We start from the raw sequence: 15091 nt of genomic DNA, 5'->3' as shown, positions 1-15091 counted from the left end.
AGACATTATTCACTCCTCTTTTCACTGTGCCAAACATGTTTCCTTTTTCCTGTAACACACACTCTGCTTTTGTTCATTATTACACAATCACTGGACAGATTTATTATCAACACATTTGTTGGTGTGAAATCTATAAACAAATCACTGAATTAAAATATTAGTTAAATCACACAGGCATAGTCAACAAAATATTATAATCGGTTCAGTTGTGAATGACAGTTCCCATCCATTGCAAATAAGTAAAAGCTTAATGTGAAGAAGTGATTATTTTTCTTTTTCCTTTTATTACTTTTGAACATTTACATCTTACATCAGCACAAAATACTAAAAGCAGGAATTTTGATTATCTGCTGCTACAAAGTTATCTATTCTATCTATTTATTTGAAGTTACTCCTCTCTACCTGATATCTCAGCTTTGAGTTACAGTAATTGAAAAAAATCCTTGAGGGAGTAAAACTTTGATGTCAGACATTATTCACTCCTCTTTTCACTGTGCCAAACATGTTTCCTTTTTCCTGTAACACACACTCTGCTTTTGTTCATTATTACACAATCACTGGACAGATTTATTATCAACACATTTGTTGGTGTGAAATCTATAAACAAATCTTTACTATTAATATTCATAAAGAAATTGCATTATTTGTGTTTTCAAAGGTCGTAGGATATATTCAAAATGAACCCACAGATGACCAACACTATAAGATTTTACATTCGATCGTGTAAATCAAAGATTACCAGTTTTTCAACATGCAGATGGAGTCGTGGGAGCTTCAAGAGAATACATTTGTTTTATATGTTTTATTTAATGCTTCACTTCTTCCAACAATCACACATATTTACAAGCACAAGAAAATAGAATAATCATAAAATAAAAAGAATGTGCAAAATGTTTTTAGGTTTGGCAAAGTTTTCTGAGTCTATGATCTCACAGCATCATCTGACATTAGACTGAATAAAGAAAACTCTTCATATTAAAGTCATATCATGTGAGTTTGGCGTGCTCGTGCATGATCATTCCTGTCTCCTAATTTTATGTTTTCGTGCAACAAAACTGCATTCGCAGTTACGTTTTGAGGAAATGTTGCGGTTTTAAACGTGGTTAAAGTTGTGAATTGAAACAAAACTACTTGGTTAGGGGTTAGACATAGACTGTCACATAGTTTCTGTGACATGACCCAAAGGTTTCTGGAGAGTCTTCGGCTGAATCCAAATGTCCAGACTTTATCGCACTTGCAGACTCACAGACTTTATGAGCGCATTCCCAGGAAGTCTGTGAGCACTGAGGGTCCAAGTCCACATTTCATCCGATCCACCAGGGGCCTCAAGTCCACTTTCTGCAGACTTCAAGAGATTCCCCTCAGGACTTCACTGATTTAATTAGCCACAATTAATTGTGTTATGGACTTTACGTTGTAGTTTTCCAATTGACTATTTAGGTCATAATCCGTAAGAATTCAGATATGTTGTTTCTAGCGGCCACTTTGGCCGTCAGATGTAACTGCAGGCACGCCTCGAAACGTAGCCCCCACCACAGCGACTTCCAGGTTGATCCAAAAGGGAGTGCCAAAAAATCAGTTCTCTGAGTGTCCACTAGGGGCAGGTTTCATAATAGAGCAGTTTCTCATTAACCCCCATTTGATATTCAACCCGGGAAAGTCTCCACAGACACCCCGTATTTCTTGGTGAAAGCCGCAAAAACAAGTACTTTCATTAGTGGGTCATATGATCAAACACCTTTTTAACTCACTCTTTGATAGATATTAATCTAACAGACAATTAACTTGATGAAAATCTTACAGACTACAAATTTAAATAAACAAAACAAACTAAACACAAATGTTTAAAACAATCACTGAATTAAAATATTAGTTAAATCACACAGGCATAGTCAACAAAATATTCAGAACAGGCTGTAGAGGTCATCACGATGAATTTAACGGTTGTAGCCTGCACTACAAAAGCCTCTGCAGTGTCATGTTAAACACATACTGCTGAGAAACAGCAGGGCCTGTTCTGCAGCATCACAGCACACCCAGCTGAAGTCTGCACATCCAGAGGGTTTTTGGACATTAGGATTCAGCACAGATGAAGCTCAAAGTGGGCGTCTCTGGCCGGCACCGTCTTGGCAGTGTCTGACATCGGCTGATTTTCATTAGCAGCTCCATTTCCCCTTTTGTGTTACGAAACAGCAAAAGTCACACGGATGCTGCTCGGAGAGCAGAGGGAAAGTGGGCGAGGCCTTAGCAGGGAATTAAAATGAACTGCCTTCATTCATTTCTTTCTGTCCCTGTAAGGTTCTTACGGCCACAGCGCATAATCGGTTCAGTTGTGAATGACAGTTCCCATCCATTGCACACTGAGCTTCAGCTTCTCCCCTCTGTGGGCAGGTTAACAGTCCCCATGTGGAGAACAAAAAGACACAAACAGTTTTATCTTTGCAGCCATCACACTGAGAAATAATTCTTAGTTACATTTTGCACAGCTGATTATTTATCGATGATTTTATTTGTAAACTCAGTGCTGTATTTATGTCCTTTACATTTTTTTGTATTCTTTTATCTATTTATTTTTTAAGCCATTACGCTTTAATACCCTAAATGATTTTTACTGGTTTATTTGATTTTCATTTTTTTCTATTTTTACTGTTACTGTGAAATGGTTTAAGATACTTCTGGACCTGTAAGAACTTTTAATTTGCCATTTCCTCTTTAATTTCCACTGTCTTGAGTCTGATGACGGGTGATATGTGCCTCTATGTGTGTTTCCCATATGTGTTTGTGGACTCTACTGCAAACAAAAAAATGTACCTATGGGTACTAATAAAGTAACTTGAACTTGAACATTGGTGTCTGTTTGTATTATGCAGTTTCCTTTGTGTTGCATTTCTTGTATGAAAGGTGCTGTGCAAAGGTGCGGTAGTTTCACTGACACCGATGTCGCTTGGAAAGGTTTCGAAAAAGATGATGCTTTTGGTTAAATAAGAATGTTTTTTTTTTACGTAATGTAAGTTCACAAAAAATATTTCTAATCAAAGTCCGGAGGAGGTCGGGGTGGATGGATGGGTCGAACAAACACGGGACTTTTCACCCAGAACGCCGCCGCTCATGTCCCATGTGAATCCCATGTGTATTGTACTTAACTAACATAGGAGACTTAAGTTACATAACAAAGGTACCTATTTTAACCGAAACCGTCATCTTTTCCAGAACCTAAATAAATTCAGCTCATGACGTTAAACATGTTTAATACGGTGACATTTCAACCAACCCCTATATCCCTCCAAACGTAAACGAGGATGCAGTTTCATTGCATGGGAAAGTAATTTTCTATGAGACAGAGTTGGCATGATAAATGTCCTGTACACATTCTGCCAGCTTCAGTTCCTCACTCAACAGCACGCGACACATTCACATACGGAGTTTCGTCCAGTTTTGATCGGCTCATGTGACACTTTAAACTCAAATGAAGGTCAAACAAGATACATTTTGCAACAATTCAATTCCACTAAAAGTAAGTGTTGAGAAAAAGCCTCCTCTGAAACCCGACTTTTATTTGTTCCATCTGCTGAGAGCTTCACATTCATCCAGTTTCACAATATCTGCTGAATTACTTTTATACAGATTAGTTTTCCTTCCCAGAAAACAATCCTGCATTTCCTCACAATGCTGGAAACTCAAATGTGTAACACATGCATCATATTTAATGTGTTTTGTAAGTGGTATCGCGTGTGAGGAGACATCTCATTTTTGCTTATAGAAGAACAGAAGTTCACACATCTGTTTGGCAACTGCTTTAACTGTAATTTGGATAAAAACTGTTTTATCTCCTCCTCCTCCTGAGCTATTTTTTGCTCTCCTCCTCCATGTTGCACTAGTTGTCGGGCAGCAGGAAGCTGAGGCAGGAGAAAGGCAGATTGGAGAGACAGTTCTCTGTGTTGACGGTGACCTGCATATCACCAAATAAAACTTGGCTCTTGATGCCGCCGCCCAGTTTCTTCTTCAGCTCCGTGTGCCGCTGGAGAATCAGCTGGTGTTCACGGCCTCTCTGCAGGCCTCTGAAGTACAGGACTGCGACTAGATGCTTCCTGCTGCAGGTGGAGAAGAAAGAGAACACAAATATTAAGTATTTTTATTCACCAGTGGATCAGATGTCAAATCTACGAGGAAAACTACCACAATGTGTCGTGCTGCAAGCCAGGAGAACACAACCTAGGTACTTTTAAATAGCTATATAGCCAAATCATCATGTGAATCAAGGTGACGTTTTCCAGACAAATTACACATTTGTATAACGACTGAGAAGTTAGACACTGCATGTGTCTCTCTGCAAAGAGACTCACAACTCTGGCAAGAACGGATAACGGTAAACGGTGGGCCATGTTCACCTGGAAACTGGACCAACATAGACCCCTGTGGCGTGATTTAAGAGTCACAGGAAAAGCAACTGGCCTTGGGCTGGAAAGACGACTAGTGATTGAAGGAGGAGTGTCCCTGTGAAGATCAGGAGTTCACCAGCAGTAAAAGTGCTGGTCTCCAGATAGAAGACCCTGAGAAACATCCAGAACAAACCAAGACGATACTTTCAGGGATCATTTCTTTAGTTGTTGACTTGAGAAATGTGTTTCTAAAGAGTTTGGTCTCGCTGCCCACAATGAAGAGTTCAGATGTTTCCTTCAGAGCAGGAAACTGGTGGGAAGACTTTGTTTCTTCTCCACTGTTGAAGACTGTTCAGTGTTTCTGAGAGAGACTCTGATGGAGGAAACATGGTCTGAATGGAGCTGTGTCTTATTAAGGAAATCAGAATGGCTCTCTTTTGATGTATATGATTGTGGTTTGTTTTAACATTATTATACCAGTCCATAAGTGGAGGTTTAAGAATATTTATGGCAGGTGACTGAAAATAGACACATAAACACATGCAAAATGATAAAAATAGAGACCAGAGAGAAAAAAAATAACATAGAAACATAAAATTAATTGTTAATTTATTAATTCATGGCAATAAAGCCATTGAATTGAAAAATTCAATTGAATTTAATTGAAACATAAAATACATGCACGTGCGTTGCTGTTTGTAGGGATTTGTACCTAAGACTGGTGTTACTACAAACATTTAAATGCTGCAGTGATCTAAAAAACCCTCACAGGTGTTTTCTCTGCATGTTTCCTGGTTAGAGCTTCTGCAGACTCTGACATCTTCACACTGCTGTTTGCTTAGCTACACAATTTCAACATAATTAAGTATTATTATTGATCCCCAATACAAACATGAGACTTTAATGGCAGAAAGTTATTGTTCAACTAAATAGAGCTCCACTCAGACCATGTTTCCTCCATCAGAGTCTCTCTCAGAAACACTGAACAGTCTTCAACAGTGGAGAAGAAACAAAGTCTTCCCACCAGTTTCCTGCTCTGAAGGAAACATCTGAACTCTTCATCGTGGGCAGCGAGAACAAACTCTTTAGAAACACATTTCTCAAGTCAACAACTAAAGAAATGATCCCTGAAAGTATCGTCTTGGTTTGTTCTGGATGTTTCTCAGGGTCTTCTGTCTGGAGACGAGCACTTTTACTGCTGGTGAACTCCTGATCTTCACAGAGACACTCCTCCTTCAATCACAGCGTCATCACTGACAGACAGCAGCACTTACTAATGTTACTCGTCAGGTTTTCATCTAAATGAAGCACAAATTTGAACCAAATTTCTAGAAAACCTGCCAAAGAAAATTAATGTGTGCTTCTATCTACAACTGTAAATACAGCAAATATCAGGAGCTTTGCACTTTGAGGTAAACAGTGAGTCAGGAGAAGACGACACAACAAGGTGACGTCACAAAAAGAGTTCCTACACCTGTGAGTCTCACAACTGTGGGTCGTTACAGTAGACTGTAGAGACAGAAAACAGATGTCAAAGAAACTGGTTCTTTCACTTGTAACATGTTCAGATAATCAAATAAATGAAGGTGTCTCTGATGATGCTGTGATTGAAGGAGGAGTGTCTCTGTGAAGATCAGGAGTTCACCAGCAGTAAAAGTGCTCGTCTCCAGACAGAAGACCCTGAGAAACATCCAGAACAAACCAAGATGATACTTTCAGGGATCATTTCTTTAGTTGTTGACTTGAGAAATGTGTTTCTAAAGAGTTTGGTCTCGCTGCCCACGATGAAGAGTTCAGATGTTTCCTTCAGAGCAGGAAACTGGTGGGAAGACTTTGTTTCTTCTCCACTGTTGAAGACTGTTCAGTGTTTCTGAGAGAGACTCTGATGGAGGAAACATGGTCTGAGTGGAGCTTTATCTTGTTTAAAGAAATAAGAATGGCATCTCTTTTGATGTATTTGATTGTGGTTAGTTGTAGCCTCATTAATATACCATAGTCTCTAAAGTCTGTGCAAATAAACTAAGAAGAGTGAAGGAGATATCAGTCAGAGTCTGCAGAGGAGCTCTAATCAGATCACAGGGGTTTGCATTGATTCTGGCTGATTAGACCTCTGCTCAGGTTGAAGCTGGATGGAGTTCTGCTGAAAATCACTTGAACAAGAATCAAACTCCAAACTCTACTTACACTAAAGCTGTAAAGCATAAATGCAGAAGCATTAAAGACGATTGAAATCTAATTTCTGTAGCTGCATCTGTCTCTCCACGACACATCTTTCCTCCTCCCACAGTGTAACTACATCAGTAAAGTCTCCTTCTTAACTCAAAAACATGAACGCACATCTTGTCCTGCACCTTAGCTTACTGAACGAGCGACCACGCAAACATTCACCTGGAAAAGTTGAATGCTGACTTGAGTTTACAGGCTCGAGCTAATTATCTTCTAAGCTGCAGCTCATTAATCAGTGTGCGGATACTAATTAATCTAATCTAATCAAAAGTCTAATCAGCAGAACAAACACGTGTGGATGTGCAGAACCTGATTAGAGCTCCTCTGCAGACTCTGACTGATGTCTCCTTCACTCTTCTGTTAGTTTGGTTGCACTTGTTTGTTAATTTTCAGTACAAATCTGCTCAAAAGCAACCTGTGCAAATGTCTTATAATCATTTACATTAAAACAGCTGTTATAATTTTTCTTTAAACAAGACACAGGTCCACTCAGACCATGTTTCCTCCATCAGAGTCTCTCTCAGAAACACTGAACAGTCTTCAACAGAGGAGAAGAAACAAAGTCTTCCCACTAATTTCCTGCTCTGAAGGAAACATCTGAACTCTTCATCGTAGGCAGCAAGACCAAACTCTTTAGAAACACATTTCTCAAGTCAACAACTACAGAAATGATCCCTGAAAGTATCGTCTTGGTTTGTTCTGGATGTTTCTCAGGGTCTTCTGTCTGGAGACCAGCACTTTTACTGCTGGTGAACTCCTGATCATCACAGAGACACTCCTCCTTCAATCACAGCATCGTAAGAGCTACGCTAGTTACGTAACTACGTACTACGCTAAGCAAATAACTGACGTAACACAGACACTAACACTAAATAAACAGGTGGTACGTAGAGAATTCACAACAGCCGCCAGCCACAACATTCGCAGAGCAGAGAATGTGCAATAAAGGGAATTCGTCAATTGTCCTCGTCGTCGTATCCAAGTACGGATAGCTGAATCAGGTGGGCAACTGGTCGGGTGTAGACCTTCACCTCAACAAGGACCTCTGCTACTCTGACACATCAGTCTTGGCTAGGCACAGTCTTTGTGACTCTTCCAACCGGCCACTTAGCTCTGGGAAGTTGTGGATCAAATGTCATGACGATGAAGTCCACAGCCAAGTTTCCCGAAGATCTCTGCCGTTTGCAGGACATCTTCTGAGGCAGCCTGACTGCCTACGGCCACCTGCAGAGCGTTCTTTATCGAGCGCACTTCCCTCTCACACATCCGACTAAAGTGGGGAGCGTTAGGTGGATTGAACTTAAAGTGGATTTGGTAATCAGCCAGATTGGTCTTCAGTTGCGGCTTAAGAGCCTCAAAGGCCTCATGAAGTTCTTGCTCTGCACCACGAAAGTTGGTACCACAATCCAACAGTATCTCTTTTGGACGGCCTCTTCTCGTGATAAACAGGCGTAAGGTAAGTAGAAAGGCATCAGAGTCCATGGAGTTACGGAGCTCAATGTGGACTGCCCAAGTGGTCAAGCATTTGAAGATCAAACCCCAGCGCCTCTTGTTCCTCCTACCAATCTTCACCAGGTAAGGCCCGAAGCAGTCAACACCTGTCGAGTAGAATGGTGGGCAGAGGAGTCTGACGCGTGCTGAAGGTAAATCTGCCATCTGAGGGACCTTCGGTTGAGCCCTCCATTGTTGACACGCTGCAGTGGAGCTGGTGATGCTTCACCGCCTGGCGTCCTCGCAGAATCCAATAGTGTCTTCGGATTTCTGCATACACTCGTTCTGAGCCTGGGTGCAACAAACCCTCATCAAACCTCTTAATCAGGAGCTTGATTGCTGGGTGTTGTGAGTCCAGGACAATGGGATGAATCTCTTCAAGCTTTGCATCTTGTAGTTTCCGAAGCCTGCCACCGACTCAGATCAACCCTGTAGTAGGATTCCATTCTGGAGCAAGTCTGGCCAAGCGATTATGAGGCGGTACAGGACTATGTGCTTGGAGGGCAGTGACCTTGTCAGAGAAACTCTTGGCTTGGCAGGTTCTTAGCAGTATGAGCTCTGCTTCTCAAAGGGTTATCGTCTGGTCCTTAGTAGAATTTTTTTGCCGCCCCCTGAGCTCCTCTCTTTGCCGCTTCCACTAACTCTGTCCATGAGCTGAACTGGGTGGCATCTGGGACAGTAGAACTTGTGTTGACTACGGTCATACAACAGAATGTGACGCTTTTCAAATCTGAAGGCCGCAGCTGCATAGTCTGGTTTCTTGAGCCATTGGTCTGTGGTCTGTTGAAGGAAAGGTGGCCCTTGATTCCACCTACCAGGCTGCACTAGTTCCAAGAGTGTCTTGCCTCTCGTTATGTCATCAGCTGGGTTGTTCTGGGAGTCCACATAACAACAAGCTAGATAGTCCGTCAACTCCTGGATTTCAGACACGTGTATTCCTACGAACACCTTGAAGCGACAGGAATGGGATTGGAGCCACTTAAGGACTGTCGTAGAGTCAGTCCACAGCGTTGTGTGGCGGATGGTAATTGTAAGCTCTGTTTGGAGGAGTTTGCCAGCTGAGCTCCTGCTAGCGCAGCACAGAGCTCTAGTCAAGGAATGGACGGTTGTCTCTTGGGAGAGACTCTGGATCTCGCCATAACAAATGAGGTATGGATGGTTCCCTCAGTCTGCAGTGACAGATAGGCAACTGCCCCATATACTCTCTCAGCAGCATCCTCACCAGTGAAGCCAGCACGTAAGTAACAGTGAGGGATGGATATCAAGCTAAGATGTTGGAGCTCAATCTCCCATGTATTCCATGCTTCTCTTAGGTTCAGAGGTAGATCAAGGTTGTCCCAGTCTCTCTTCTTCGACCACAGCTGCTAGATGAGCACCTTAGCTCTAGCTGTAAATGGGACAATTAACCCGAAGGGGTAATACTGACTGGCCAGCACTTGACATGCAGTCCTCACGGTCAGGGCTGAATGCTCGATGGGCTTGCATTTGTAGCCAAGGGTGTCTGTAGCACAGTGCCAGCTAAGACCGAGAGCAGGCTCCAGTGGGTCTGCCCCGTTCTGCACCAACCCCTGTTCAGTAGATGATACTCTCAACTCAGCAGGCGGATGAGCTATCACTGACGGTTGGTTGCTTGCCCACTGCCTTAGTTCAAACCCTCCGTCAGCCAGTAGATGGCACAAGTCATTCACCCGTTGCTTGGCTGACAAAGCTTTTGGCAGACTCTCCAAAAAGTTGTCCACGTAGAAGCTCTGCTCTACTGACTGCGGAACCTCAGGGTGAGAAGCCTGGTAGCTTCGGGCATGGCGCTGTAGTGCAAAAATGGCACAGCAAGGACAGCATGTTGTCCCGAATGGGAGCACCTGCTATTCGTACACAACTGGTGGGTCGTCTCGTCATAAATCCCTCCAGATGAATCGGAGTAAGGGTCTGTCTTTATGCAGTAAACAAACCTGGTGAAACATTCCTCGAATATCGCCACTGATGGCGACCTGGTGCTGCCTGAATCGCAAGAGGACCCCTAGCAGGGATGGGCCCAGTGGAGTTCCTGGCAAAAGCTGTCCATTCAATGTCATCCCCTGGTGTTGATGCGAACACTTAAAGACAAGTCTAGGTTTGTTGTTGTGGCATACCAAGTGATCAGGAAGGTACCCCGCCACGTCTGACTGGTCCACTGCTTCTGGAGGGAGTTTAATAACAGACCCTGCTTTCACAGGCTTGGGGATCTCACCAGAATAGACTGCTGCTTTCTCTGGATCTTTCAAAAGCCTGTTCTCCGTGCTCCTCAAGTTGGTGACGACAGACTGAATAGAGGCACGAGGCTTTGGAGCATCTGGCTTACGCATGAGGGGAGTAGCATACCTCTGGATGCCCTCCACTTCCTACCCGCTGAGTCTTGTCTTTGAGAAGCTTAATATCCTCCTGGTCTTCTCTGGAGCGGACTACCAGCTTGTCGCTATGATAAGGCATGATGTCAAGTTGCTATAGTCTTTCGACGTTCTGGTAGAGCAGATCATCTGGGTTAGCTGCAGAGAAGAATAAACACTGCTGTATTGGTGCTTGGTTTGTGTTGCACCGATCTGAACCCTGAAGAGCCTATCCCAGGGCGGTGTTGATGGCAATGTGTCCACCTCTGATGCCTTTGCGTACAGGTTCGGTAGCTGTGAGTAGGTGGACGTGGTCCGACCAGATCAACACCAGAGAGCGCACGTCGTGAAATGGCTGCAGAGGGATCTCCCTTAAGTGAGGATATCGTCTTTGGAGTCCCTTTACTGGATAGCTCTGTTCCACCAAATCAAGTCCTTGGATCTTGTACAGCTTCCCTTGATTACTCTCGGAAGAGATCTCAAAGGTGACCTTTTACCCTTTTAGATGGGTGACATCTTCTCGTACCATATGAAGGACGAGGAACTCGCGTTCACCAGTCAGCCGAAGTTGCTGTACTGCAGTGGGGAGAATCAGGGATCGTTGGGCTCCATCGTCCAAGATTTCCAGAACCTCCATAGTTGTGGCTTTATGATGCAGCAGGACTGGCACAATTTTAAGGAGGACTCTACCTGATTGCCTAGAGAGTGTCGGGTAGATGCAACCCTCTGATGATCCCACGCGAGGGTTGAGGGTGTTATCTTGGAGAACATCAAGGTGGATGCCCCCACAAACGCTACATGGTTTCTTGAGGTTGCATGAGTCTGGAGCATGGGATTGTGCACATTTCCAACAGCGTCTTCCTTTGTTAATCAACTTGACCAGACCCTCTGCTGAGTGTTCTCGAATGCTTGTGCTGCGAGTGATGAAGTGTTCGCTGCTGTTGCAGAAGAGGCAATGCACTTTGAACTTCTTCTTTTGGGCAGATTGTGATGGGGTGCCTGAAGACTTAGCCTCTGCTGAGTCTGACGCTAGATAGAGGGCAGCGCTTGGACGCTTGGGCCTGGATGGAGCTTTCTCCTTACCGCCAGTAGGAATCTTTTCTTGTTGGTAGCGCTGCACCAGCCTACCAGACAGCCTTTGTTGTTGGGCTTTAGCTTGGAGCCATACAGAAAAGTCCTGAAGGCTGTAGGGGTTGAGACTCATAAAGTTGAGTTGGATTTGCAAGAACTCAATGAACCTGTCCCGTAGATACCTTGGTAGCTTACTCAATAAGTGATCAACATGTGAACAGCAGTTAAGCTCAAAGCCTAGGATCTCTGCGATCTCGCTTTAAACCAACTGGTGCGGCTGTCCATACTGCAACTGTAGAGCTTGCATAATTGCCAGGCGTGGATACGGATTGTGGTGACAGGACTGGCCTATCATTTGGGCTTCAGGAAGCTTGAGGTGCTCCAATAGGACGTGGTACTTGTACCTTTCTGGCAGCTGCGGATGAGCGTCAAGAAGGTTGTCCAAGGCTAACTTGAGATTTGTAAAGTCTTTCTCAGTATCGGTTTTGAAGTCCAGGATAGAGGGCTTCAGTGCTCCATATAGCGACGGTTGATTGGAGTACTTTTCATGACGTCACCTCGTTGTGTCGTCTTCTCCTGATGCACTGTTTACCTCAAAGTGCAAAGCTCAATATAGCGACGGTTGATGCATGCCATACCCTGTTGGTGGTAGAACAAGCGGGTTCTGCAACTGAGCTGGAAAGGATGTACCTTGACCACCATATTGTGGAACTGGTAAAAGACTCTGAGGTGGCGGAGCTGCAGTGTTATGCAGTTGAGAATAGCCCATGGTTAGGTGACTAGCAACCTGAGCAGGGTGTTGGTAGGCCAGTGCTGGAGCAGTGGTAGAATACTGGTAGGCAGGGACTGGACCTGCTGATAGCTGTTGTGAAAGAAGAAGCTGAGGTTGGCTAACAGGAACTGATTGGTGCATTGGGCTGGTTGCCTGCACTGGTGAAACTGGTGAACAGAACGCACTCACCCGTTGCTGTGGAGCAAAATGGATGGGAATGAATTCTGAGCTACCTACTGATGCTGGACGATAATGAAAATTCACTGCCGGTTTCACTGGCCTGCTTCCTTTCTCCTTCCCTCTGTCCCACTTTTGTTCTGACAACCCTGGAGAATAAACTTAACAGGTGGTGTGGACATTTATACTAGTCACGTAACTACGCTAAGCAAATAACTGATGTAACACAGACACTAAATAAACAGGTTGCATGTAGAGGACTCACAACAATGGTGTAATAATGAGATTATAATCAACCACAACAATACACATCAGGAGAGATGCCATTCTTATTTGTTTTAACAAGATAAAGCTCCACTCAGACCATGTTTTCTCCATCAGAGTCTCTCTCAGAAACACTGAACAGTCTTCAACAGTGGAGAAGAACAAAGTCTTCCCACCAGTTTCCTGCTCTGAAGGAAACATCTGAACTCTTCATCGTGGGCAGCGAGACCAAACTCTTTAGAAACACATTTCTCAAGTCAACAACTAAAGAAATGATCCCTGAAAGTATCATCTTGGTTTGTTCTGGATGTTTCTCAGGGACTTCTGTCTGGAGACGAGCACTTTTACTGCTGGTGAACTCCTGATCTTCACAGAGACACTCCTCCTTCAATCACAGCATCATCACTGACAGACAGCAGCACTAACTAATTCTACTCGTCAGGTTTTCATCTAAATGAATCACAAATTTGAACCAAATTTCTAGAAAACCTGCCAAAGAAAATGAATGTGTGTTTCTATCTACGACTGTAAATACAGCAAATATTAGAAGCTTTGCACTTTGAGATAAACAGTGAGTCGGGAGAAGACGACACAACGAGATGACGTCATGAAAAGAGCTCCAGTTAAACCTCGAACAAACAAGACAATGTAGAAACCATGATGTAAATATATATTTGTTCCAGTCTTAATCTGAGGAAGGTTACAGTCTCCTCATCTCCCTCATGTACTTTCTCGTTTATTCACTAACTTTCCATGATGTTTTTATTGATGAAGCAGCTTTGAGTTATTAAAGTTCAATGAAGGGTCAAATGATTTATATTAAATGTTTTGGGGCAACATGTCTCTCTGTCCTCACGTGACATTACACCTGTGTGTCTCACAACTGTGGGTCGTTACAGTAGACTGAAGAGACAGAAAACAGATGTCAAAGAAACTGGTTCTTTCACTTGTAACATGTTCAGATAATCAAATAAATGAAGGTGTCTCTGATGGCGCTGTGATTGAAGGAGGAGTGTCCCCGTGAAGATCAGGAGTTCACCAGCAGTTAAAGTGCTGGTCTCCAGACAGAAGACCCTGAGAAACATCCAGAACAAACCAAGACGATACTTGCAGGGATCATTTCTTTAGTTGTTGACTTGAGAAATGTGTTTCTAAAGAGTTTGGTCTCGCTGCCCACGATGAAGAGTTCAGATGTTTCTTTCAGAGCAGGAAACTGGTGGGAAGACTTTGTTTCTTCTCCACCGTTGAAGACTGTTCAGTGTTTCTGAGAGAGACTCTGATGGAGGAAACATGGTCTGAGTGGAGCTGTGTCTTGTTTAAAGATTAATTATAACAGCTGTTTAAATGTAAATGATTATAAGACATTTGCACAGGTTGCTTTTGAGTGGATCTGTACTGAAAATTAACAAACAAGTGGAACCAAACTAACAGAAGAGTGAAGGAGACATCAGTCAGAGTCTGCAGAGGAGCTCTAATCAGGTTCTGCACATCCACACGTGTTTGTTCTGCGGATTAGACTTTTGATTAGATTAGTTAATAAGTATCCGCACGCTGATTAATGAGCTGCAGCTTAGAAGATAATTAGCTCGAGCCTGTAAACTCAAGTCAGCATTCAACTTTTCCAGGTGAATGTTTGCGTGGTCGCTCGTTCAGTAAGCTAAGGTGCAGGACAAGATGTGCGTTCATGTTTGTGAGTTAAGAAGGAGACTTTACTGATGTAGTTACACTGTGGGAGGAGGAAAGATGTGTCGTGGAGAGACAGATGCAGCTACAAAAATTAGATTTCAATCGTCTTTAATGCTTCTGCATTTATGCTTTACAGCTTTAGTGTAAGTAGAGTTTGGAGTTTGATTCTTGTTCAAGTGATTTTCAGCAGAACTCCATCCAGCTTCAACCTGAGCAGAGGTCTAATCAGCCAGAATCAATGCAAACACCTGTGATCTGATTAGAGCTCCTCTGCAGACTCTGACTGATATCTCCTTCACTCTTCTTAGTTTATTTGCACAGACTTTAGAGACTATGGTATAATAATGAGGCTACAATGAACCACAATCAAATACATCAAAAGAGATGCCACTTGTATTTCTTTAAACAAGATAAAGCTCCACTCAGACCATGTTTCCTCCATCAGAGTCTCTCTCAGAAACACTGAACAGTCTTCAACAGTGGAGAAGAAACAAGGTCTTCCCACCAGTTTCCTGCTCTGAAGGAAACATCTGAACTCTTCATCGTGGGCAGCGAGACCAAACTCTTTAGAAACACATTTCTCAAGTCAACAACTAAAGAAATGATCCCTGAAAGTATCATCTTGGTTTGTTCTGGATGTTTCTCAGGGTCTTCTGTCTGGA

The 15091-nt window shown here is 43.2% G+C and overlaps 1 protein-coding gene across 1 annotated transcript in view; it reads right to left on the bottom strand.

The window, feature by feature from the left end:
• Nucleotides 1-2758: 2758 nt before the first annotated feature.
• The window catches only part of exoc3l4 (exocyst complex component 3-like 4), a 35393-nt gene continuing 23060 nt past the window's right edge, over nt 2759-15091 (bottom strand). Inside the window, exon 14 of the mRNA XM_083924141.1 lies at nt 2759-4091. Coding sequence (XP_083780267.1) covers nt 3875-4091 — 217 coding nt within the window. The 3' untranslated portion in view covers nt 2759-3874. The remainder of the gene's footprint in view (nt 4092-15091) is intronic.

This window comes from Echiichthys vipera (assembly GCF_963691815.1).
Source record: "Echiichthys vipera genome assembly, chromosome: 12".
Classification (NCBI taxonomy): Eukaryota; Metazoa; Chordata; class Actinopteri; order Perciformes; family Trachinidae; genus Echiichthys; species Echiichthys vipera.
Note: the sequence above shows the minus strand (reverse complement) of the source record. Positions and strands in the feature narration are given on the sequence as shown.